General features: G+C 43.4%; 1 protein-coding gene across 1 annotated transcript in view; it reads right to left on the bottom strand.

The window, feature by feature from the left end:
• Positions 1-21,925, bottom strand: part of mbd1a (methyl-CpG binding domain protein 1a) — a 43,575-nt gene extending 21,650 nt beyond the window's left edge. Inside the window, exons 1-12 of the mRNA XM_071373330.1 lie at positions 21,602-21,925; positions 20,394-20,580; positions 19,025-19,117; positions 17,551-18,358; positions 10,233-10,270; positions 7,139-7,231; positions 5,868-5,927; positions 3,367-3,480; positions 3,179-3,223; positions 1,332-1,442; positions 1,165-1,209; positions 895-948 (exon numbers count right to left, since the gene is read on the bottom strand). Coding sequence (XP_071229431.1) covers positions 895-948; positions 1,165-1,209; positions 1,332-1,442; positions 3,179-3,223; positions 3,367-3,480; positions 5,868-5,927; positions 7,139-7,231; positions 10,233-10,270; positions 17,551-18,358; positions 19,025-19,117; positions 20,394-20,580; positions 21,602-21,627 — 1,674 coding nt within the window. The 5' untranslated portion in view covers positions 21,628-21,925. The remainder of the gene's footprint in view (positions 1-894; positions 949-1,164; positions 1,210-1,331; positions 1,443-3,178; positions 3,224-3,366; positions 3,481-5,867; positions 5,928-7,138; positions 7,232-10,232; positions 10,271-17,550; positions 18,359-19,024; positions 19,118-20,393; positions 20,581-21,601) is intronic.
• Positions 21,926-27,928: the final 6,003 nt, after the last annotated feature.

Here is a 27,928-nt window from a genome sequence, read left to right as displayed (position 1 = left end):
ACGGAGGCCACTGTGTTCTTGGGTACCTTCAATTCTGCAGACATTTTTTGGGGTACCATTCCCCAGATCTGTGCCTCGACACAATCCTGTCTCTGAGCTCTACGGGCTATTCCTTCGAACTCAAAGCGTAGTTTTTGCTCTGACAAACACTGTCAACTGTGGGACCTTATATAGACAGGTGTGTGTCTTTCCAAATCATGTCCAATCAATTTAAATTTACCACAGGTGGACTCCAATCAAGTTGTAGAAACATCTCAAGGATGATCAATGGAAACAGGATGCACCTGAACTCAATTTCGAGTCTCATAGCTCTTAGTAATTTACCAAGAAAAACCCAAAGCTGTAATCGCTGCCAAATCTGATTCTAACATGTATTGACTCAAGGGTGTGAATACTTATGTAAATTAGATATTTCTGCATTTCATTTTTTTTTTAAATACATTCGTAAACATTCCCCCCCAAAAAAAATTATTACTTTGTCATTATGGGATATTGTGTGTAGATGGGTGGATTTTCTTTTTTTGAATCCATTTTGAAATCAAACTGTAACACCAAAACATGTGGAATAAGTCAAGGGGTATGAATACTTTCTGATGGCTCTGTATATAGTGCACTATATAGGGAATATGGTGCCAGTTAGGGCACAGCCTAATAATAATCACATGTTGAGGACTCTTCACTCCTGCCACTGTATTCATGTGGGTGGCGTCCCTCAAGGCTCTACTCTGGGATCTCTCTTATATAAAATCGACCTATCGGAGTGGCTGATCCATTATATAGTGAAGACAGACAAACGTCTTCGCCTCCCATTAGAAAGAGGTCTTTCTAAACTCAAAATGGGACTTCCTGGTTAAATAAATAAAAGTGTAATAAAAATAAATTTAAAAAACTCACAATTTTCTCTGGCTTCCACTCAACTTCCTCCTCCTTCTCTTTCATCTGTACCTTCTGTAGAAAGACATGGGTTTGCTAGCCTACGCATTTTTTTTTTATTTGGTGAGTATATAGCGTTTACGCTTATGCTAAATTGATAAATCTAAGGATTAGACCCACCCGTATCTTTCCTGACTTTATTGTCCCCACGGGGACATATTGTTGCAGTGTCATGTATACGTTTAAAAAGTGACAAACACCCAATATTAAAATAAATTCATAAATACAAACCTTTCTCTGTGATTTCAACTCTTGTTTTTCGTCCTCTTTTACCTTCTGGATGAATAATTATGAGAAATTCTATTGACATCATATCATCCAAATGCTTTTTGTACGCAAGGACAGTGACAAACCAAAACCAATCAATCATCATCCAATTCAAATCAATCAACAAATACCTGTTGGGGAGTCCTCATCTTCTTCTGTGGCTTTTCTTCTTCCTCCTCCTCGTCTTCCTCGTCTTCCTCCTCTTCCAGTTCTTTCACAGATTCTTTCATCTTGGCTTTTCTCTGTGGGGACAACAAAACAATCTTGACCTTTGACCTTATCTGTAGCCTATATATAAGGTCGCAAAATTGCGTTAACTTTCCCCAAAATCCCGATTGGAGGATTCATGGATTTGCTGCTAATTCCATCCTGATTGCAGGATGTCTTCCAGCTGGGATTTTACCAGAATGATATATATAATCTACATTCAGAAAGGATTCAGACCCCTTGACATTTTGTTACGTTACAGCCATATTCTAAAACGTCCTAGAGCTGGCCGTCCGGCCAAACTGAGCAATCGGTGGAAAAGGGCCTTCGTTAGGGAGGTGACTAAGAACCCGATGGCCACTCTGAAGGAGCTCCAGAGTTCCTCTGTGGAGATGGGAGAACCTTCCAGAAGGACAACCATCTCTGCAGCACTCCACCAATCAGGCCTTTATGGTAGAGTGGCCAGACGGAAGCCACTCCTCAGTAAAAGGCACATGACAGCCCACTTGGCGTTTGCCAAAAGGCACCTAAAGACTCACACCATGAGAAACAAGATTCTCTGTTCTGATAAAACCAAGATTGAACTCTTTGGCCTGAATGCCAAGCGTCACGTCTGGAGGAAACCTGGCACCATCCCTACGGTGAAGCATGGTGGTGGCTGCATCATACTGGGATGGTTTTTAGCAGCAGGGACTGGGAGACTAGTCAGGATCGAGGAAAAGACAAACAGAACAAAGTACAGAGAGATCCTTGATGAAAACCTGCTCCAGAGCACTCAGGACCTCAGACTGTGTGTGTGTGGGGGGGGGGGGGGGGGGGGGGTCACCTGCCAACAGGACAATGACCCTAAGCAAACAGCCAAGACAACGCGTGAGTGGCTTTGGGATAAGTCTCTGAATGTCGTTGAGTGGCCCAGCCAGAGCCCGGACTTGAACTCGATCGAACATCTCTGGAGAGACCTGAAAATAGATGTGCGGCGCTGCTACCCATCAAACCTGACAGAGCTTGAGAGGATCTTCAGAGAAGAATGGGAGAAAGTCCACAAATACAGGTGTGCCAAGGCTTGTAGCATCATACCCAAGAAGACTCGATGTTGTAATCGCTGCCCAAGGTGCTTCAACAAAGTCCTGAGTAAAAGGTCTGAATACTTATGTAAATGTTATATTTTTTTCTAATTTAAAATAAAAATAAATGAAATGTGTAAAAAATGTTTTGCTTTGTCATTATGGGGTATTGTGTGTAGATTAATGAGGGGGAAAAACTATTTTATCAATTTTAGAATAAGGCTGTAATGTAACAAAATGTGGAAAAAGTCAAGGGGTCTGAATACTTTCTGAACACACTGTATATAGCCTAACATTCTTTGATAACTGGTTAGAAGGCTCATTCTGTCTCAATTCGCTATTAAATATGATAATTAGCTAGCTAGGTGTTGGAAGAAACTGGCTCACAGTGCTACAGGCTGGTAGGGCTATAGGGCTAACATTAGCAGGCTAGTTGGATAGCAACCTTGCAAGCCGATTTGTATTTGCTTGTAAGTTGGCTGAAAGGGTACCAGTAGTCATGAGCACACACGATTTAGCCTACGCAAATTATTTTAATTTGGTGAGTATATAGCGTTTACGCTTATGCTAAATTGATAAATCTAAGGATTAGACCCACCCGTATCCTTCCTGACTTTATTGTTACCACGGGGACATATTGTTGCAGTGTCATGTACACGTTTAAAGTGACAAGCACCCAATATTAAAATAAATTCATAAATACAAACCTTTCTCTGTGATTTCAACTCTTGTTTTTCGTCCTCTTTTACCTTCTGGATGAATAATTATGAGAAATTAAATTGACATCATATCATCCAAATGCTTTTTGTACGCAAGGACAGTGACAAACCAAAACCAATCAATCATCATCCAATTCAAATCAATCAATCAATCAATCAATCAATCAATCAATCACCTGTTGGGGAGTCCTCATCTTCTTCTGTGGCTTTTCTTCTTCTTCCTCCTCCTCTTCCTCCTCGTCTTCCTCCTCTTCCAGTTCTTTCACAGATTCTTTCATCTTGACTTTTCTCTGTGGGGACAACAAAACAATCTTGACCTTTGACCTTATCTGTAGCCTATATATATTTAAGGTCGCAAAATTGAGTTAACTTTCCCCAACATCCCGATTGGAGGATTCATGGATTTCCTGCTAATTCCATCCTGATTGCAGGATGTCTTCCAACTGGGATTTTACCGGAATGATATATATAATCTACATTCAGAAAGGATTCAGACCCCTTGACATTTTGTTACGTTACAGCCATATTCTAAAATGTATTAAATAAATGTTTTTCAGCAATCTACAGAGAACCCCATAACGACAAAGCGAAAGCAGGTTTTTAGAAATGTTAGCACATTTATTAAGAATAAAAAACTGAAATATCTTATTTACATAAGTATTCAGACCCTTTAGTATGAGACTCGAAATTGAGCTCAGGTGCATCCTGTTTCCATTGATCATCCTTGAGATGTTTCTACAACTTGATTGGAGTCCACCTGTGGTAAATTCAATTGATTGGACATGATTTGGAAAAAGGCACACACTTGTCTATATAAGGTCCCACAGTTGACTGCATGTCAGAGCAAAAACCAAGCCATGAGGTTGAAGGAATTGTCTGTAGAGCTCAGAGACAGGATTGTGTCGAGGCACAGATCTGGGGAAGGATACCAAAACATTTCCGCAGCATTGAAGGTCCACAATAACACAGTGGCCTCCATCATTATTAAAATGGAAGAAGTTTGGAACCAGCAAGACTATTCCTGGAGCTGGCCACTCGGCCAAAACTAAACAATCGGTGGAAAAGGGCCTTGGTTAGGGAGGTGACTAAGAACCCGATGGCCACTCTGAAGGAGCTCCAGAGTTCCTCTGTGGAGATGGGAGAACCTTCCAGAAGGACAACCATCTCTGCAGCACTCCACCAATCAGGCCTTTATGGTAGAGTGGCCAGACAGAAGCCACTCCTCTGTAAAAGGCACATGACAGCCCACTTGGCGTTTGCCAAAAGGCACCTAAAGACTCACACCATGAGAAACAAGATTCTCTGTTCTGATAAAACCAAGATTGAACTCTTTGGCCTGAATGCCAAGCGTCACGTCTGGAGGAAACCTGGCACCATCCCTACAGTTTAGCATGGTGGTGGCAGGATCTTGCTGTTGGGATGTTTTTCAGTAGCAGGGACTGGGAGACTAGTCAGGATCGAGGAAAAGACAAACAGAACAAAGTACAGAGAGATCCTTGATGAAAACCTGCTCCAGAGTGCTCAGGACCTCAGACTGTGGGGGCGGGGGGGGGGGGGGGGTCACCTGCCAACAGGACAATGACCCTAAGCACACAGCCAAGACAACAAAGGAGTGGCTTTGGGACAAGTCTCTGAATGTCCTTGAGTGGCCCAGCTAGAGCCCGGACTTGAACCCGATCGAACATCTCTGGAGAGACCTGAAAATAGATGTGCGGCGATGCTACCCATCAAACCTGACAGAGCTTGAGAGGATCTTCAGAGAAGAATGGGAGAAAGTCCACAAATACAGGTGTGCCAAGGCTTGTAGCATCATACCCAAGAAGACTCGATGTTGTAATCGCTGCCCAAGGTGCTTCAACAAAGTATTGAGTAAAAGGTCTGAATACTTATGTAAATGTTTATATTTAATTTATTTTTATTTTAAATTAGAAAATAATTTGTAATTTTTTTTTGCTTTGTCATTATGGGGGATTGTGTGTAGATTGATGAGGGGGAAAACAATTTTTATCAATTTTAGAACAAGGCTGTAATGTAACAAAATGTGGAAAAAGTCAAGGGGTCTGAATACTTTCTGAACACACTGTATATAGCCTAACATTCTTTGATAACTGGTTAGAAGGCTCATTCTGGCTCAATTCGCTATTAAATATGATAATTAGCTAGCTAGGTGTTGAAAGAAACTGGCTCACTCATGCAGTGCTACAGGCTGGTAGGGCTATAGGGCTAACATTAGCAGGCTAGTTAACATTAGCAGGCTAGTTAACATTAGCAGGCTAGTTAACATTAGCAGGCTAGTTGGATAGCAACCTTGCAAGCCGAATTGGATTTGCTTGTAAGTTGGCTGAAAGTGTACCAGTAGTCATGAGCACACACGATTTGGTTTAGTATGAAGTTTACATTGTAGGAAATAGACTGGCTGTCCGGGTTCTCTTTGTGACATCAAACCACAAAAACAAAAAAAGTCTGATCGAACTTTGCACTGGAACTTTTGATGTCTATACTAATGCAAATCCATAATGTCCAGGTGGTTGTTTATGCTACCTACCCTTCAAGAAAGAAAACCAAATTCCAAATTGTTCCTCTTTGAAAAAGCTTTTCTGAGTAAATTGTAATTTTAGTGTACTTCCTAAATTGACTGGAATTTAAATGAAATGGTCCAACCCTACATCCCACTTACCGATATACTAGGTCTCCTGGTGACCTTGGTTGATTTGTGTCCAAACCGCTTACGCTTCTTCTGAAAAACAAACGCACGAACCAAGAACAGATGAGGAGGAGAACCTTATCAAAAAACACATCATAGGAGGAGGATGAATGCTAATTCCACGTGGAATTAAAAGTGGAGTCAGGTTATAAAGCGTACCTTAGTGTAAAGTGGAGTCAGGTTATAAAGCGTACCTTAGTGTAAAGTGGAGTCAGGTTATAAAGCGTACCTTAGTGTAAAGTGGAGTCAGGTTATAAAGCGTACCTTAGTGTAAAGTGGAGTCAGGTTATAAAGCGTACCTTAGTGTAAAGTGGAGTCAGGTTATAAAGCGTACCTTAGTGTAAAGTGGAGTCAGGTTATAAAGCGTACCTTAGCGTAAAGTGGAGTCGGGTTATAAAGCGTACCTTAGCGTAAAGTGGAGTCAGGTTATAAAGCGCACCTTAGCGTAAAGTGGAGTCAGGTTATAAAGCGTACCTTAGCGTAAAGTGGAGTCAGGTTATAAAGCGTACCTTAGCGTAAAGTGGAGTCGGGTTATAAAGCGTACCTTAGCGTAAAGTGGAGTCAGGTTATAAAGAGTGTCTTAGCGTAAAGTGGAGTCAGGTTATAAAGCGTACCTTAGTGTAAAGTGGAGTCGGGTTATAAAGCGTACCTTAGTGTAAAGTGGAGTCGGGTTATAAAGCGTACCTTAGCGTAAAGTGGAGTCAGGTTATAAAGAGTGTCTTAGCGTAAAGTGGAGTCAGGTTATAAAGCGTACCTTAGTGTAAAGTGGAGTCGGGTTATAAAGCGTACCTTAGCGTAAAGTGGAGTCAGGTTATAAAGCGCACCTTAGCGTAAAGTGGAGTCAGGTTATAAAGCGTACCTTAGCGTAAAGTGGAGTCGGGTTATAAAGCGTACCTTAGCGTAAAGTGGAGTCAGGTTATAAAGCGTACCTTAGTGTAAAGTGGAGTCAGGTTATAAAGCGTACCTTAGTGTAAAGTGGAGTCGGGTTATAAAGCGTACCTTAGTGTAAAGTGGAGTCAGGTTATAAAGCGTACCTTAGCGTAAAGTGGAGTCAGGTTATAAAGCGTACCTTAGCGTAAAGTGGAGTCGGGTTATAAAGCGTACCTTAGCGTAAAGTGGAGTCAGGTTATAAAGCGTACCTTAGTGTAAAGTGGAGTCGGGTTATAAAGCGTACCTTAGTGTAAAGTGGAGTCGGGTTATAAAGCGTACCTTAGTGTAAAGTGGAGTCAGGTTATAAAGCGTACCTTAGCGTAAAGTGGAGTCGCGTCGCTGTTGCCGAATTCCTCTTCTTTGAACTCCAGTCGTTTCCCCCCTAGAACCCATTTATCCCCTCCCACCTGAGGACAGACCGACCAGCACAACACAGTCACACTACAGCACACTACGGGAAGGGAAGATGGGAGGGACAGAGCAACCAGCACAAGACAGTCACACTACAGCACACTACGGGAAGGGAAGATGGGAGGAACAGACCGACCAGCACAACAGTCACACTACGTTTGAGTTCCAAACGGCACCCGAATCCGTATAGTGTGCACTACTTTTGACCAGGCCCACAGTGTAGTGCACTATATAGGGAATAGGGTGCCATCTACTATTGCACTTCTAGTAGGGTTGCAGAACGTGATTACATTTCCCAACGTTCCAGTAAAATCAGGGATTTCCAGGAAACCTGGGTAAGTGAGCAGCATGTTGCAACCCTATCATATCATATTACAGCCAGATAACCATCCCGTTACCGGATAACCGTCCCGTTACCGGATAACCGTCCCGTTACCGGATAACCGTCCCGTTACCGGATAACCGTCCCGTTACCGGATAACCGTCCCGTTACCAGATAACCGTCCCGTTACCAGATAACCGTCCCGTTACCAGATAACCGTCCTTTACCAGATAACCATCCTTTACCAGATAACCATCCCGTTACCAGATAACCATCCCGTTACCAGATAACCATCCCGTTACCAGATAACCATCCCGTTACCAGATAACCATCCCGTTACCAGATAACCATCCCGTTACCTGATAACCATCCCGTTACCTGATAACCATCCCGTTACCAGATAACCATCCCGTTACCAGATAACCATCCCGTTACCAGATAACCATCCCGTTGCCATCGGCCTAAATTAATCACTTTGATTTAAAATTATTTATTTTTTTAAGGTAAAAAAACATGCGGTTTGCACTCATGTTTGTAAAGGTTAATAAGAGGCTAGTTAGTAGAAATAAATTAACTGCTTTAACCCACAGCTTTAACCCATGCATGGATTAGTCTGGAATCTGGCGGTCAGTGAAAAACGGTAAATAAGGAAACAACCGCTACGCTAAGAACTATTCTATTCTACAACTATTGTGGCGTCCCGCAAGGTTCGGTTCTAGACCCTCTCATTAGTGAGCTGACAACGATTCCTGCAGCGCAAATAGCCCAACGCCTGTGCTGCACTTGCCTTAGAAACCAAATCGACACCTTCTAAAAACATAGAAATATTCAAATGCATTTATTGTGGTGAACTCAGCCCGTCTTCAACACCCTGTGTGACAACAGCTCTAGTTCGCTCCGAAACGGTGATAGACCCTCTTGTGTCGTAATCACGGAAATGGCTCAGGGATACGCTTCCTAGAGTGCTGCACGTAGAGCAGGATGGTGTCCCGACTAGGCACTACACTGAGCTACAAAGCTAATAGATCACTTCAGCGATTGACTAATTTCAACACATCCGGTCTTCTAAGATTGAACCAATCTAAAACCATGAGGGTACCAGGAAGTCCAGGACCACGGTTGCTACCCGTGCCCTAGGCAACCAGAGTCCCTACTCCTTATATAGCCGTGTTTCTTTTACTTTTCTGTACTTTTGTCTTTCACTTCATTTCTCTTTGTCTTCCAGGACTATATATATATCGTGTCAGGGGATGAATAGGGTAGAGACAGGTTGTGGAAGTGACGGGGTAGAGTTTTTCCAACTGTCAACAGCTGAAACACACCCCTCACAGTCCTCCCTCAATAGCGAACCTTAAATCCCCTCCCCCTTTAGTGAACGTTCCGATAATTTAAACATTATAGCTCACACTAACACGACAACACAATACTACAGTGGGATACCGAACTACAAAACCAGCAATATTCACCAAGATCTACTACCTACAACTACCCACCTCATAACTTATATGTCATACCTTCAAATCTGTTGGAAGTTGTTTCTTGGAATGAATTATTACTGTACCTCAGCAGAGTCTTTCAATGGAACTATGGCCTTTTTCCCGTCTCTTATCGCGGACAGTGGACGCTACTGCTACTCACTGTTTGTTTGTTACCTATGCATAGTCACTTCGCCCCCACCTACATGTACAGATTACCTCAACTGACTCGGTAACGGTGCCACCTGTATATAGCCTCCACATTGACTCGGTACCGGTACCCCCTGTATATAGCCTCCACATTGACACTGTACCGGTACCCCCTGTATATAGCCTCCACATTGACTCTGTACCGGTACCCCCTGTATATAGCCTCCACATTGACTCTGTACCAGTACCCCCTGTATATAGCCTCCACATTGACTCTGTACCGGTAACCCCTGTATATAGCCTCCACATTGACTCTGTACCGGTACCCCCCTGTATATAGCCTCCACATTGACTCTGTACCGGTACCCCCTGTATATAGCCTCCACATTGACTCTGTACCGGTACCCCCTGTATATAGCCTCCACACTAACTCAGTACCGGTACCCCCTGTATATAGCCTCCACATTGACTCTGTACCGGTACCCCCTGTATATAGCCTCCACATTGACTCTGTACCGGTACCCCCTGTATATAGCCTCCACACTAACTCAGTACCGGTACCCCCTGTATATAGCCTCCACATTGACTCTGTACCGGTACCCCCTGTATATAGCCTCGTTATGTTATTCTTATTGTGTTACTTTTTATTGATTTATAACGACCAACTGACAGACCCTGCCAGACCGGTGGCCGTATAACGACTGGACCAACTGACAAGACCCTGATTCTGCTGCAACTAAAAAAAATGTGCATCAGGACCAACACACATTGTGGGGTGATCCAGGATCAGCTTCCTCTCCACCATACCTAACTATTAGTGTAGAAAATGCTAAACTGACTCAGGATCAATGTCTTAGGGGCAACTTCACCTTACACTAACATAGGACAGGGAGGATACTACAGAAGATAGTTAACAGCCACAGAATTAAAAGGATGCTTATCCAAATCAGACCAGGAGAACAGACTAGCAGAACAGGAGTAGCCAACACATGCAGAGGGAAAGACAGTTCAGCAGGCAGGCAGAGATGGATCATGTTCGGTCGGTCTTACCTTTCTGAACACAATACTTGGGGACTGTTTCTTCTCAGCTGGAGAACACAAAAAACACAAATACTTCAACAACCAAACAGACACAAAGATGCCCCGCGCATGGAGAAACACTCCAACTACAGCCACTCAAAGTGACTTTTTTTCACATGGTCCTCGAGACTAATTTGAACCAACAAGTAACAAAGATTTACAGTTGACTATTGTCTTCTAGATTATAACTGCCACACCTTCAAGTACTCCACACACACACACACACCGTGGTCAGGAATCCCAGCATCCCTGGGGGTACACTACAGATTGTACCAGCTAACTTTGATAAACTACCAGAAATGACTTGTGATTTTCTGGTTCATTAAGAATTCTTAACTTCTACATGTGTTTCTGGTTGTCAAGCCCATTCATTGGTTCTAAAAGGTTCATTCAGAATAGTGGATCCGACTTTAAGACCTTTGTTTCCCGGACTAAATGTCCCGAAGCTTCTGCATTTGTTTAAAAAAAATCTTTACCAGAATAAAAACTAAATTGCACAAGTGTTAGCGAAATTCCATAGCGGCTGCTAGCTAAATATGCTAAACGAGCGCAAAGGCAACGACAGGCAATCCAGCTCATAAAGTTATACATCTATAGGTAGAATATAATTTTTTTGTGAGGTTTGTTTATTTACAAGCCAATGTGAACGAGAGACATTGTGCAAATGAACAACGTTTTAACGCATGCTTGTCTGAAGGAAGAACAGCACGGTCTCCGGAGCAGCACTAGTGTTGCGCGGTATACCGAAACGTCAGTACTTTTTTGATACTAGAACATGAAAAACGGGTCGGTACTAGAATTTGTTACTTTCGGGAAACTTCTGTCAAAATGTGTCTCACGGATCAAGCCTGGGTATCAGTGCAGCAGACCCTTTACTATAGATCCCCCGGTCTGCTCCACTAACTCACTGCTAGCCTGGACTGCATCATGTTAGCTCCACTAACTCACTGCTAGCCTGGACTGCATCATGTTAGCTCCACTAACTCACTGCTAGCCTGGACTGCATCATGTTAGCTCCACTAACTCACTGCTAGCCTGGACTTCATCATGCTAGCTCCACTAACTCACTGCTAGCCTGGACTTCATCATGCTAGCTCCACTAACTCACTGCTAGCCTGGACTACATCATGCTAGCTCCACTAACTCACTGCTAGCCTGGACTGCATCATGCTAGCTCCACTAGCTCACTGCTAGCCTGGACTACATCATGTTAGCTCCACTAGCTCACTGCTAGCCTGGGAGTCTGGACTGCATCATGTTAGCCCCACTAACTCACTGCTAGCCTGGGAGTCTGGGCTGCATCATGTTAGCTCCACTAACTCACTGTTAGCCTGTACTGGGAGTCTGGGCTGCATCATGTTAGCTCCACTAACTCACTGTTAGCCTGGGAGTCTGGGCTGCATCACGTTAGCTCCACTTACTCACTGCTAGCCTGGGAGTCTGGACTGCATCACGTTAGCTCCACTAACTCACTGCTAGCCTGGGAGTCTGGACTGCATCACGTTAGCTCCACTAACTCACTGCTAGCCTGGGAGTCTGGACTGCATCACGTTAGCTCCACTAACTCACTGCTAGCCTGGGAGTCTGGACTGCATCACGTTAGCTCCACTAACTCACTGCTAGCCTGGGAGTCTGGATCGGCATGGCCGATTAATTAGGTTCCAATTTCAAGTTTTCGTAAATCGGTAATTGTCATTTTTGGGCGCCGATTATGGCCGATTACATTGCACTCCACGAGGAGACTGCGTGGCAGGCTGACCACCTGTTACGCGAGTGCAGCAAGGAGCCAAGGTAAGTTGCTAGCTAGCATTAAACTTATCTTACAAAAAAAACTATCAATCTTAACATAATCCCTGGTTAACTACACATGGTTGATGATTACTAGTTTATCTAGCTTGTCCTGCGTTGCATATAATCAATTCGGTGCCTGTTAATTTATCATTGAATCACAGCCTACTTCGCCAAACGGGTGATTTAACATGCGCATTCGTGAAGAAATTACTGTCGTTGCACCAATACGTACCTAACCATAAACATCAATGCCTTTCTTAAAATCAATACACAAGTTTAAAAAAATAAACCTGCATATTTAGTTAATATTGCCTGCTAACATGAATATATGTTAACTAGGGACTTAACTTCTCAGAGTCAAGGTATATGCAGCATTTTGGGCCGCCTGGCTCGTTGCGAACTGTGTGAAGACCATTTCTTCTTAACAAAGACCGTAATTAATTTGCAAGAATTTTACATAATTATGACATAACATTGAAGTTTGTGCAATGTAATAGCAATATTTAGACTTAGGGTTGCTGCCCGTTTGATAAAATACGGAATGTTTTGGAATGGAATATTTCATGGGGAACATTTTTAAAAAAAGAAAAAGAATTATACATCATATATTGATGGAACGGTTCACAACCCTTTACCCTATACACCCACCTGAATGACCCAGACACTAAGGAGAAGTCCCTAACTGTTGTCTGGGCCTGCTGTAAGCGGTCTGTATGCAGCCAAAATGCAGTCAGAGTCCTAGAGTAGCACTGCCCCCTCAAGATGCTGAGCCTGTCTGACAGGGTTGGTCCTGCAAAGCCAAAGCCCCCTAAAGGGAGAGCATAATATACAAGGAAATTCTCAAAGCTGCTAATGAGAACCTTGACGACCTTGTACCTAGCCGGTGGGGATTCCGGTGGGGTGCCCCCACCCAGGCAGTGGCAGTGCTGGCAACGCTAGCTGCAGTAACCCTTTGGGAGGGGGGTGGGGTGCCAGGCAGTGGCAGTGCTGACAACGCTAGCTGCAGTAACCCTTTGGGAGGGGGTGGGGTGTCCCCACCCAGGCAGTGGCAGTGCTGGCAACACTAGCCGCAGTAACCCATGGGGAGGGGGTCACACTCGGACATTCAGAGAGGGGGTATATTATTGTGGCCCTGGTGGCACAAAATCAAAGGTCTGACTGCATGGACATGCTTGGGAATATGGTCACTACGGGGGACCATGTTGTGGATGTTTCAGGGTAAGGGGGTATATCTGACCTCCATCATCTAGGACGTGACAACGGTTAATAAAATCTCCCCATTTTCTACCCATTTTTTTGCTCAGATTTGCAGGCCTTCTCTTACAGCTGCAACTGTATATGCATTCGTAAATCAAGACCTTTCTTGAGTTGGGCTCTGTGATGGTGCAACTGTTGAGAATCTCAGTTTATGGTTGTTGTGGGGGGAAAGGGTTGAGTGTGTATGAGTGTGTATGTGGGTGTCCCACAACTGTTGCGAGGGAGTAAAAGATGTTAGGGACAATATAGGAGGATTGACAATAATTGTTTGCTAATATAATAATTGCTTGCAATAATGTAATTTTGGTAATGGAGAGAGGTAAAATCATTTGCATAAATTGCCTACATTACCACAAATATGAATAGCTAATTACAGGAAAATAAGATAAACAGTATTTTTTTAATATATACACTTATTTTTGATGGCTATATATATATATATATATATATATATACACACAGTGGGGAGAACAAGTATTGGATACACTGCCGATTTTGCAGGTTTTCCTACTTACAAAGCATGTAGAGGTCTGTAATTTTTATCATAGGTACACTTCAACTGTGAGAGACGGAATCTAAAACAAAAATCCAGAAAATCACATTGCTGAACAATTAATCAAATGGCCAGCCGGACTATTTAAAATTAACCCCCCCCCCATTTTATTTTTACACTGCTGCTACTCACTGTTTATTATCTTTGCAGTCACTTTACCCCTACCTACATGTACAAATTACCTCGACTAATCTGTACCCTCGCACATTGACTCGGTACTGGTACCCCCTGTATATAGCCTCATTATTGTTTTGTGTTACTTTTAAATGTAGTATATTTGGTAAATATATTCTTGAACTGCATTGTTGGTTAAGGGCTTGTGAGTCAGCATTTCATGTTAAGGTCTACACCTGTTGTATTCGGCACGTGACAAATAAAGCTTGATTTGAAGTTTGCCGTATTGTTAACCTTTAGGCTACACTTTAACCTCAACCCTGACTGACCGCAGCATCTATCAGTAGTCTGAACTGTGGCACAAAATTGGGGGATTTTCCACACCTAGCCGAGCTTTTAGACTATCCTTTTGTAAAATTACTGGAGGTGTCAATGTTTCAGTCTCTCTCCTATCGCACTAGAGTCCTGCATCAGGCAGAAAACATCAGCTGGCGGGTAGTCCCAGAGTTGAGAGAGAACTTAGGTAAATACAAAATGGCGCAATGACACTTGACATGTGGACTGATGATTTAAAAAAAAAAATAGGATAGTTGTGCCTTACAGCTCATTACATAAAGAAGAGTGGATGTTATCCACCACAGAGTGGGACAGTGCAGCTCAAAACTACAGATAACACGAGGCCAGCTATTGTGAAAGAACACGAGGCCAGCTATTGTGAAAGAGCACGAGGCCAGCTATTGTGAAAGAGCACGAGGCCAGCTATTGTGAAAGAGCACGAGGCCAGCTATTGTGAAAGAACACGAGGCCAGCTATTGTGAAAGAGCACGAGGCCAGCTATTGTGAAAGAGCACGAGGCCAGCTATTGTGAAAGAGCACGAGGCCAGCTATTGTGAAAGAGCACGAGGCCAGCTATTGTGAAAGAGCACGAGGCCAGCTATTGTGAAAGAGCACGAGGCCAGCTATTGTGAAAGAGCACGAGGCCAGCTATTGTGAAAGAGCACGAGGCCAGCTATTGTGAAAGAACACGAGGCCAGCTATTGTGAAAGAACACGAGGCCAGCTATTGTGAAAGAACACGAGGCCAGCTATTGTGAAAGAATACGAGGCCAGCTATTGTGAAAGAATACTTCTGAATCTTGTTAATTTCCTCTAACCTGGTTCTAAAGGATAAAGACCTACAGACGGATGTGTGGTTGCAGCGACTTATTTGTTGTCTAATATTAGAAGGCTCTTTAAAAATGCGATTTGAGTTGTCAAATGTGCTACATTGCATGGCATGGTTTATTTTTAGCCAAAATGTTGAATAGACATGCAGACAAATTAAATTAAACGCAGGAAAAAGATAAATAATAACCTACTGTCTGTAGTCATGAAAACAATTAGGCTAAATAGATGTATGTTATTTTGTTGGGTAACGGACTGGTTCTCAGAACTCATTAAGAGGCGGCTTCTATCTACAATATAATCATTCATTTAGAAGGTTAAATCCATAGGTTTTAGACCGGCAGTAAATTAGATTACCATTAGATTATAATAATCCTTCTGGGAAATGTTATAACGTCCAAAAGTTATGGGTGGAGTTAGAAATTTGGCAGAAGTGTTACAATGGAAATTAACTTTTAATCTGTCTGCATATATATATTTATTTTAAATATAAATCAAGACATGGCATATAAGGGTGCAGTGAGATACCAGATTGGTTGGACGATAGTTCTCGTCACTCATCTTCAGAAAAAAAAACGTATACATAAAACTGAAATTCAACCAAAGTCAGCCTTTAAAATGCTTTATTGTCTAAATGTTGAAAGTTTGAGTGTGCGACGGAGAGAAACAAAAAAGATGCAGTTTGAGGCCATGTGGCGGAGAGTAATGCGGGTGTGAGCATGTGGGTCTGGGCAGGTGGGATGTAGTTGTCGTTTTGTATGTGTAAGTTCCCGAGGCTATATGACTGCACCAGCAACTTGTTCAGTTAGCATACATCACTTGCTGCTTATATTTCGGTCAACACATATATTTTAACAATATAAAAATAACATTTTAGTTTCTCAGAATGAAAACCTTACAGTGTAACAACAGTTTTAGTAAGTAATAATATATAGGTCCAGTTAAAGCTTCTTCTGACAAAGTAGAAACAACAATTATTTTTTTAAAGTGTATTTTTTCCAGGTGTGGGTGCAGGACAGAGGAAGAGCAATTTTTACTACAATTGTTCTAAATTCAATCACCTTCCTCATCCTCATTCAGTTCATTCAAATTCAATTTTGAAGTCACAATTATCAGTTTCTATTTAGGTTTGTGTCGCCCATTCATTATCAGTTAGAGACACATTAGCGCCTTGGGACCCAAAAGCATAATGAGTGCTCTAACTCCCCCTGGTGGTGGTCTGGAGTAATGAAGCAGTGACGCAGGGTACAGTACTAAACTACAAATTACCTCTAAATCCCGCAGCGTAATCTCAAAACTTTTAGTTGATCAACCACTGTAGACCGCCCAAGCCTACATCACAACGTGTGTGTGTGTGTAGTCTTCTTCACATTTCTCACGGTCATTCATGAATGAGAATTCCTCAAGTTTTATCAATGAAACGTCCATGCAGCATCTGCATGATATCAATCGGTTTCATGGGGATATATTTTAAAGATGGTGTTGAGTTATACAGTGTTGTTTCGAGCTAGTCTACCTGTATGAGTTTTAGAGCTACGCTGCTAACAGACCGTAGCATAGCCTACCTGAATGGATTTTAGAGCTACGTTGCTAACAGACCGTAGCATAGCCTATCTGAATGGATTTTAGAGCTACGTTGCTAACAGACCGTAGCATAGCCTACCTGAATGAGTTTTAGAGCTACGTTGCTAACAGACCGTAGCATAGCCTACCTGAATGAGTTTTAGAGCTACGTTGCTAACAGACCGTAGCATAGCCTACCTGAATGAATTTTAGAGCTACGTTGCTAACAGACCGTAGCATAGCCTACCTGAATGCGTTTTAGAGCTACGTTGCTAACAGACCGTAGCATAGCCTACCTGTATGAGTTTTAGAGCTACGTTGCTAACAGACCGTAGCATAGCCTACCTGTATGAGTTTTAGAGCTACGTTGCTAACAGACCGTAGCATAGCCTACCTGAATGGATTTTAGAGCTATGTTGCTAACAGACCGTAGCATAGCCTACCTGTGTATTATGCCTTGTGGGACGTGTTGTTGTCGACTTCTGGCCACACGAGAGATAAATGTGCGTGTTTTGTTTTTGTTGTCTGACAGTTATACTGTACGTAGAAGACTATCAATATGTGATCTCAGCTTTTATATAACTTTATTAAAAAACGAGCACCATTCACCAGAGTAGCCTGACCTCTCCTGCCTAAAGTAGAAGCAACACGTATGCAGAAGCTTAGGAATCTTTTGATTTTGTCTGATCTGCAGCCACTCTGTTCAGAATATTCAGGGAAGTTAGCTGGCTAAGTCCTCGATCCTGCTTTGTAGTATACCCCTCTGAGAAAGATAAGCCAGTGTTACTGAGAGGACTATCCTGGCTTGTTAAATACAAAAGAATTGAGAGAAATAAAAAGGACTCACCATCTTTGTCATTGGCTGTTTTCATCTGTTGAATCCTCTCACCGTAGGACCTTGGCCTAAGGGACGTTACTTCCACTGACTCTACCTGTCCATGTCTACCTGTACAAGTTGGTTTCTCTGCGTCCATTTCTCTGTGTCCATTCAGCACAATATTAGACCCACTCCACTGCTGGGTCCACTGGGTCACCAGGGAAAGGTGCTGAGGGGGAGGGGAGGTGATCGGGTCCAGATCCACATCCGGTTTACGGATCACTACTACCTTTCTGTGCCTCTCTGGGGTTTGTAGTCCTAATTGAGAGAGCTGATTCTTAGTTGGGCTAGGCGGTTGTAGTCCTGACTGAAGGAGCTGGTTTTTGGTCGGGCTGAGCGGTTGTAGTCCTAATTGAGAGAGTTGATTCCTGGTCGGGCTGAGCGGTTGTAGTCCTGACTGAAGGAGCTGTTTTTTGGTCGGGCTGAGAGGCAGGAGAGACTGAGACAGACGAGGGATGACCACGTCTCGGCTTGAAGAGGCCACAGAACTGAGTCTCTGTGGGGAGATCTTCTCCAGACGGAGGGAGGGGGAGCCACTGGCCACGGATGGCTTAGGGGTGGTGGGGAGGCTGATGTGGATAACAACCGTGGGGGACTGTGTGATGTGCGGGAAGCTGGCCTGACTCTGTGGGGTGCTCTGGGGAGTTCCAGGGAGGCCATCAGGGGTGTGGTTCCGGTCCAGGTCTGGAGTGCCTGTCCTGGGGGTGTCGGTCATAGGGGTCCCAGCCCTGGAGGTGCTCGTACTAGAGGAGTGAACTTCCTCCAAGTGGTTCAAACGCTGTGGTGAGGAAATAAATCTAAATATATATATTTTTCTTTTTTTACATAACTACTGAGTACATACACAGCAATATCGGAGGTGGAAACCAGGGTCGAATCACTAGGAACCAATCAGAAGCAAGCGGGCTGAAAACGGGGACGGTTCTTCCTTCTTCACTAATGAATAAGACCCATGGCACCAGGAAGTAAGGCACCAGGAATAATAATGGCACCAGGAATAATAATGGCACCAGGAAGTAAGGCACAAGGAATAATAATGGCACCATGAATAATAATGACACCAGGAATAATAATGGCACCATGAATAATAATGGCACCATGAATAATAATGGCACCAGGAAGTAAGGCACCAGGAATAATAATGGCACCATGAATAATAATGGCACCAGGAAGTAAGGCACCAGGAATAATAATGGCACCAGGAATAATAATGGCACCATGAATAATCATGGCACCATGAATAATCATGGCACCATGAATAATCATGGCACCATGAATAATAATGGCACCAGGAAGTAAGGCACCAGGAAGTAAGGCACCAGGAATAATAATGGCACCAGGAAGTAAGGCACCATGAATAATAATGGCACCAGGAATAATAATGGCACCAGGAAGTAAGGCACCAGGAATAATAATGGCACCAGGAAGTAAGGAAGTGTTTTACCTTCAACCTGCTCTTCTCATCCAAGAAGAGTCCTGACTGGAAGTCAAAACGAGAGAGGTCCATGCCACCACGGAGGTATTTGGCCAGTTCAACCTTAGAATATAGAATATAACTTTATTGACCGTCCAAGACAAGACAACATTATTTAGCATCAATGTAAAACATCACATACAGATCATACACACCAGCATCTCCTTACTTCAAAACCACATGTATTTATTTTACAAGCTATAACACACAATATTTTACACAACGCAGGTTATTAAAGGACCAGAGTTTAAAATCAGTTTATTGGTCGCGTACACCGTTTTGTAGAAGTTATCGCAGGTGTAGAAAAATGCTTATGGTTTCTAGCTCCAACAGTGTAGCAATATCTATTAATATAATAACTATACACACAGAATCCACAAGTTGTAAAAAAAATAATAATAATAAGAAGAAGAAATTGAGATTTCGTAATGAGTTTGGAATATAAATATACACTAGGTGGTTGGAGTCCTGAATGCTGATTGGCTGACAGCCGTGGTATAGCAGCCTTGTGCCACTTAATATAATGTTTACATACCCTACATTACTCATCTCATATGTATATGTATATACTGTACTGTATATCATCATTTGATTTGTGTACCACGGGTATGACAAAAACATTTATTACAATTGGTAGACAGTTTATAATAGCAATAAGGCCCCTTGGGGGTTTGTGGTATATGGCCAATATACCATGGCTAATGGCAGCGTCTGTGCACTCTGCGTTGCGTCGTGCCAATAAGAACATCACTTAGTCGTGGTATATCTGCCATATACACCACACACCACGCCCTCGTGCTTTATTGCTATTATCAACTGGTTACCGACGTAATTAGAACAGTAAAAAAAAACATGCTTTTGTCATACCCGTGGTATACGATCTGATATACCCCGGCTTTCAGCCAATCAGCGTTCAGGACTCGAACCACATTAGGAACACCTGCTGTTTCCATGACGTAGACTGACCAGGTGAATCCAGGTGAAAGCTATGAATCCTTTATTGATGTCACCTATTAAATCCACTTCAAATCAGTGTAGATGAAGGGGAGGAGACGGGTTAAAGTAGGACTTTTAAGCCTTGAGAGAATTGGGACATGGATTGTGTATCATTCAGAGGGTGATTCTGATTTATGATTCTGGCCCGCGATGGTAAAGATATATTCTAATGTGGCTCAAAACATGATGAACACCTGCTCTTTCCGTGACGTAGACTGACCAGGTGAATCCAGGTGAAAGCTACGAATCCTTTATTGATGTCACCTGTTAAATCCACTTCAAACATTAATTCATAACGGAACCGCTACCCTTCTTGCTGTAGAAGTGTTTATGAAGTGTTCACCTTGCTCCTCATGCGGTCCCCACAAGGACTGCAGTAGTACGTATCCCACTTCCTCTTAGCGGGCAGGGTGGTCGAGCGACGGAACACCACTTTGCGTTTCCAGCCCGGTCCTAAAGCGGAACAAACTTCCCAGTCGTCGTCAGCCTGTACCGGAACCTTCCACCTCCACCTTCGTTTAGGAGCCGGTCTGGACAAAGGATAAAGGATGTCTGAGCCAGAACAACCCATACAACAGGAGTCTATATCCTGTTTCTGTAGTGAGGCAGCTTGATGTACCAGTACACCCCCTGGACAGGACACTAGTCTATCTCCTGTTTCTGTAGTGAGACAGCTTGATGTACCAGTACACCCCCTGGACAGGACACTAGTCTGTCTCCTGTTTCTGTAGTGAGACAGCTTGATGTACAGGACACCCCCTGGACAGGACACTAGTCCATCTCCTGTTTCTGTAGTGAGACAGCTTGATGTACAGGACACCCCATGGACAGGACACTAGTCTATCTCCTGTTTCTGTAGTGAGACAGCTTGATGTACAGGACACCCCCTGGACAGGACACTAGTCTATCTCCTGTTTCTGTAGTGAGACAGCTTGATGTACAGGACACCCCCTGAACAGGACACTAGTCTATCTCCTGTTTCTGTAGTGAGACAGCTTGATGTACAGGACACCCCCTGGACAGGACACTAGTCTATCACAGGGCCAAGCTCTGCTAAGAGACATTCATCCCTTTTTATTTGACCAGAGAAAGCTGTCAGGTTGTGGAGCACATAGTACGCTCGGTCAATGAGACAACTGTTTCCTAAAAACCCAAAAGAAAGTTGCAGAATGCAGACACTAACAAATGTAACCATAATAAAAAACGATGATAATTTTACATTTCAGTCATTTAGTAGACGCTCTTATCCAGAGCATTTAGTGGGGAGAACGACCAGAACGACCAGAACGCAGTCATTACAAGTATCAGCTAAATCAGTTACCAGGAAGATCAAGTAGCCGCTATCAGCTAAATCAGTTACCAGGAAGATCAAGTAGCCACTATCAGCTAAATCAGTTACCAGGAAAATCAAGTAGCCGCTATCAGCTAAATCAGTTACCAGGAAGATCAAGTAGCCACTATCAGCTAAATCAGTTACCAGGAAGATCAAGTAGCCTCAGGTAAATCAGTTACCAGGAAGATCAAGTGTGAGTGAAGAAATACATTACATACCTCCGTTCATTATCTCGCTCCTCCATCTCTTCCTCATCGTCATCTTCCCCCAGGGGCTCAGACCAGGCTCCTGGCGTCCGATCCAGACACCTCTCTCCCTCCCCTGTCCCCTGGGCCAGACACCTCTTTCCTTCCCCTGTCGTCTGGGCCAGACACCCCTCTCCTTCCCCTGTCGTCTGGGCCAGACACCCCTCTCCCTCCCCTGTCGTCTGGGCCAGACACCCCTCTCCCTCCCCTGTCCCCTGGGCCAGACACCCCTCTCCCTCCCCTGTCCCCTGGGCCAGACACCCCTCTCCCTCCCCTGTCCCCTGGGCCAGACACCCCTCTCCCTCCCCTGTCCCCTGGGCCAGACACCCCTCTCCCTCCCCTGTCCCCTGGGCCAGACACCCCTCTCCCTCCCCTGTCCCCTGGGCCAAACACCCCTCTCCCTCCCCTGTCCCCTGGGCCAGACACCCCTCTCCCTCCCCTGTCCCCTGGGCCAGACACCCCTCTCCCTCCCCTGTCCCCTGGGCCAGACACCCCTCTCCCTCCCCTGTCCCCTGGGCCAGAACCAGACTCCCGAGTCGGTGACTGGAAACCGCGTGCATCTGGACCTCTGCTCCTAGAGGGAGCATGTCGCTCTCCAGCTGGATCAGCGTCTCTTCACCACGGGTCTCTTCACCACGGGTCTCTTCACCACGGGTCTCTTCACCACGGGTCTCTTCACCACGGGTCTCTTCACCACGGGTCTGTCGTGTTACAGCACATGAAGATAGAAATGTACAACAGATAAGGATTGTCTTGGCAGATAGAAAAGGGAACGGTGTCGACTCTAGTCACTGTTCAGGAGGACGTAATGACACAGAACATTCAGATAGAAATGTGGTGTAGAACAAATATGATTGTCTCAAAATAGGGAAAAAATGCTAACATAGCTAAAAATCAGCTTGTTGCAGGTACGTGGGAATAATTTGATGACATTTAAAATTAAATTAAAAGACCTGCTATAGCTGAATAAACTGAAATGATGGTGCCAAGAGTGTAAAATGTATACAACGTAATTTCTATGTAAATGACTGTAAATTGCTGTAAAAGTGTCTGCTAAATGGCATATGTTAACATATAATACTTTTCTTTAAAAGTTGCAATTGTCTGTTAAAATAAGGACTGGAGTGAGCTCTGTCTGTTCTCTATCTGCAATGTTCAAAACGTCTTTCAGATCACTGAAAACACCCCTCCTCACCTCTTCTTCAGCCCCGTCTCCCTGATTGGCTCCCTCTCTGAGGTCTGGAGCCTGATTGGCTGCGTGGCTCAGGGGCGTGTCCTCCTCCAGAGCAATGTGTCGTGCCACCATCCTACCCTCTACTGTGTCTCTCCTTAGGATGAGCAGTTTAGGGCGCTTCCTGTCCATGTCGGGTCGAATGTAATCTAGGTTAGGCCTACTCACTGTTTATCATCCATGTTCAGTAACGTTACTGACTCACAGCAAACACAGGTCCTCCTCTGTTTTCGCCTGTAGCCTTACGACATATGAAGGTCTACACACAAAGTCTCTCGTTTCTCCATCTTGGCATTTGTGGTGGTAAGGTGTCTGGGTCGGGTCAGCTGATGTTTGGAACACTCTGAAATAAAGGAAAAAATGGCAGTCGGTATCATTATTTATTATAATATAGAAAGAACGAGGTAACAAATTACAGGTCTGAAATTATCAATATATAACCACCATTCAAAATGTTCATTCAAAATCTCAACCATTGACAACGATTGCTAGGACTAAACATGTAATTTACTGGGAACTAACATGCAAGGCCACACAGTAACATAGAAACAACAAGAAACCATGGATTTTGGCTAAATTGAAACCATCAATCTGGAGCTTGGCGGGTCACCCATGTGGGTTTCCAAGGCTACATGCTGGTGCCTTGGCGATATGTTTAGCACCGGAGAAGAAGAGAGAAAAAAAAACCCGTGGTTGTCATGGTGATCACAGCGCACTGATCGAGGGCGGCCTGGCAGAACAAAAAACAAAAAAAACGCCAAAGAAAACGCCACTGTCTGCAGAAATGCAGCAGCATAATAATAAATGCAATGCTGACGCCACTTTTCAAGATAACAGAACCGGAGTGGCAAATAGGCCTAATGGATAATATATAAACTAGCTTATTAGAAACAATTACCAGGGAGAGGGGGTGGGTGGGAAATGTAATAGCTACATTATTAAGCCTACACCTTGCAGAGTTAGAATATTATACAGGCCTTTGGGGTTGCTCTTGGAAGTTTAAACCCTGCCCATGTTTTAAATCCAACCAATCACCTAGCGGCTTAACTTAATCAATTAGTCAAACTACAAAACTCACAAGGAAACACCACATCACCCTGCTCAAGCTTTAAACACAGTACTAGCAGGGTGGAAACTGGCTGGTATATTTTGTCAAAAGGCATTCGTCAACATGCTTTGCAGAATAGTTTGTACGGTGTCTGTTCACAACACTGATAATCAATTCAGTCTTTGCCTACGTCAAACTTTCTCTAGGCCTCCAAAAGCAAGAGGCAAACCTTCTGGCATTATAACAGTCAAATTAAAATCTAACTTTTATTTTTTTTTGGGGGGGGGGCTCAGGAATTGTGAGGGGAAACACTGAATCAATGACTGCAGCCCTGTGCTCAAATCACAATGAAGCACAGCCCCTTGTATACAGGAGTGTGGTCCTATGTTGCATGTTGCACCTAGCTACATAGGAATGCGCTAAGTCCCTCTGGATAAGTGTCTGCTAAAATGTGAAAATGTAAGCAGAACTGAGAAAAACCTCAATATCATCATGAAAATGCGTTTGGGTTATTGTAATAATATAAATCTGGTAGGCTAATTAAGACTGACTTGTGTCAAGATCTCCTTATCAACCTGTAGTTTATGAATGGGCCATCTGCAAGTTCTTGTTAGTTACAGTGTCTTGCCTTTGACAAACTCAAAACACACTGTAGCTAGCTAACTGTAACTAGCTAACACACGGTAACTAGCTAACTGTAACTAGCTAACACACTGTAACTAGCTAACTGTAACTAGCTAACACACTGTAACTAGCACGTCCAGCTGTTTCGAACTGCAGCAATGAAATCACTACAACTTCATCTGATTGTAGTGTTTTTGTTGATGAATATTACCAACACGTTTGATACATAGCTAGTGACCCACACAGCTGTTATCTACCCAAACTCTAAAACAACAACTGGAAATATGGCTTGGTTGTTGCTAGTCATTAACATGGGTAGGCGTGCATCGAAGCACTGTAGCAAAAACACACACACACAAAAACAAAACCACTTTCGTGTTCCCATCCGCCATGATTCCGCCTGGTCGCTCGTCTGATCCATGTGACTCCAACAACAGGGGATGTATTCATTACGCCGATTCTGTTGCATAACGTTTACGTCTGTGAATCCGTTTTTTTTTCTCCAAACGCCTCTTCAACGTGACGTAAAAGCTGTTGGGTACTTAAACGGAAGTTGTAGTTCACGTTAATTGTATGGGAATGGCAACGCGTGGAAACCAATCTGAATAGTCTGCGAAAGCGTTCTCTCTGAAGTGAAGACCGCGGCGCGGGGTTCCTTCAGCCTCTTCCAGGCATTTATTATTTATTTTTTAAGAGACACGACTGAACTACAACTTCTAACAAAACAGAACTCAAAAGCGTTTGAAGTAACGACGTTTTGCAGCAGAATCAACGTAATGAATACACCCCTCCTCGTTTTCAAGGACCCTCCTCTGCTGCTCACTCCCCCTCTCCCTCCCTGCATTCTCCGTCCACGGCTCGATGTTTCCCTTCGGCGCTACTACTGAAAAACTGATCATTGCAGGAGAATGTTATGCGCTACTCAGATTTTTTTAATTATCGTGTTATAATGATTCTGTTTTGAAAACTCCATTCGTGATTTTTGTCAGCGATGTAGCGCCAATCTTTGTTACTGATTTGCAACGTTGCAACAAATGTAAACAAACCGCTAAATTGACAGAAATTCGTTGAAAATACTCACACAGCAAAGCTTCTTCCATCGCGGCCGAAATCACGTTCGATCGTCTTCCTGTTCTCGTTCCTTTTTTTTCTTCAGGGGACTAACGTGTTGAACTGGGCATGTGCAGAACGAGCGGGAAGGGACGGCGATCGGCAAGATAATTAAAAAAAAATTTTTTTAAGTATCGGCCAAATTGTATCGAGTCCAACTTTGAATGGGTGACCGAGTTATGTGCACTATGACTAGTGCATCACGGGACTTAATGTCTCTGAATATTATAAATGTTGTGACCTTAGTGAAGAATGATGGCAGAGGATCACGGACATTTTAGGCTAAATAAGACTAATGGCCTGATAAGACTAATTAGGCTACCCCATGATCAAACATTGCTACCCTTTCCCTTCTACGCAATCCCTTTGAGTGTCGGTGAAAACGTTAGAAAATGCGTTCTCTGTTGAATAGTGTATATATTGGGGGAGGGGTCCCGCTCATGAATGGAATCGGACCTATACCATTTATTTTATTGTTATTATTATCTGGTATGATAATTGATTTGTTCATTTGACATTTTAGTCATTTAGCAGACGCTGTTATCCAGAGCGACTTACAGTTTGTGCATTCATCGTAAGATAGCTGGGTGAGACAACCACATATCGCAGTCACAGTCAGTACATTCATCTCCAGATAGCTAGGTGAAACAACCACATATCGCAGTCACAGTCAGTACATTCATCTTCAGATAGCTAGGTGAAACAACCACATATCACAGTCATAGTCAGTACATTCATCGTAAGATAGCTAGGTGAGACAACCACATATCACAGTCATAGTCAGGACATTCATCTTCAGATAGCTAGGTGAGACAACCACATATCACAGTCACAGTCAGTACATTCATCTTCAGATAGCTAGGTGGGACAACCACATATCACAGTCATAGTCAGTACATTCATCTACAGATAGCTAGGTGAAACAACCACATATCGCAGTCACAGTCAGTACATTCATCTGCAGATAGCTAGGTGGGACAACCACATATCACAGTCAGTACATTTTTCCTCAATGTAGCTATCAGCAAAGTCAGCAAAACTGACTAGGAACAAAACTGATTTTTAGATCTTGAAAAAGAGGCATATTCTAAATCAAATATGGATGAGCCAACATCTGGTAAGTAGGCCATCACACCCAACCATGTATGCTGTAAAATCAATAGGGCATCCATTCCAATGTCTCATTGGCAGGTTTTAATGTGTCACATAATTCCTAAACTCCATTCCAATACTTGGTTATTAAGAAGAAAAATATGTAATGTTGACTTCGGCAATAAAATACCACAAAACACAATAACCTGATTTCAGACGACACTTGAAAACGCTCTTCGACAGTTTGTGGGAACATAGGAAACATAAAGGTGTTGCTTTGTCCACATCATGAATCCCAACGTACACTTGAAGTCAGAAGTTTACATACAACTTAGCCAAATACATTTAAACTCACTTTTTTTTCACAATTCCTGACATTTAATCCTTGTAAAATGTCCCTGTCTTAGGTCAGTTAGGATCACCACTTTATTTTAAGAATGTGACATGTCAGAATAATAGTAGAGAGAATTATTTATTTCAGCTTTTATTTCTTTCATCACATTCCCAGTGGGTCAGAAGTTTACATACACTCAATTAGTATTTGGTAGCATTGCCTTTAAAATTGTTTAACTTGGGTCAAACTTTTCGGCTAGCTTCCCACAATAAGTTGGGTGAATTTTGGCCCATTCCTCCTGACAGAGCTGGTGTAACTGAGTCAGGTTTGAAGGCCTCCTTGCTCGCACACGCTTTTTCAGTTCTGCCCACAAATTTTCTATAGGATTGAGGTCAGGGCTTTGTGATGGCCACTCCAATACACAATTTTCCTCCCTCATGATGCCATCTATTTTGTGAATCGCACCAGTCCCACCTGCAGCAAAGCACCCCCACAACATGATGCTGCCACCCCTGTGCTTCACGGTTGGGATGGTGTTCTTCGGCTTGCAAGCCTCCACCTTTTTCCTCCAAACATAACAATGGTCATTATGGCCAAACAGTTCTATTTTTGTTTCATCAGAACAGAGGACATTTCTCCAAAAAGTACGATCTTTGTCCCCATGTGCAGTTGCAAACCGTAGTCTGGCTTTTTTATGGCAGTTTTGGAGCAGTGGCTTCTTCCTTGCTGAGCGGCCTTTCAGGTTATGTCGATATAGGACTTGTTTTACTGTGGATATAGATACTTTAGTACCTGTTTCCTCCAGCATCTTCACAAGGTCCTTTGCTGTTGTTCTGGGATTGATTTGCACTTTTCGCACCA

The sequence above is a fragment of the Salvelinus alpinus genome, chromosome 28, assembly GCF_045679555.1.
Source record: "Salvelinus alpinus chromosome 28, SLU_Salpinus.1, whole genome shotgun sequence".
In the NCBI taxonomy this organism is placed as follows: Eukaryota; Metazoa; Chordata; class Actinopteri; order Salmoniformes; family Salmonidae; genus Salvelinus; species Salvelinus alpinus.
This window is presented reverse-complemented; position numbering and strand designations above follow the sequence as displayed.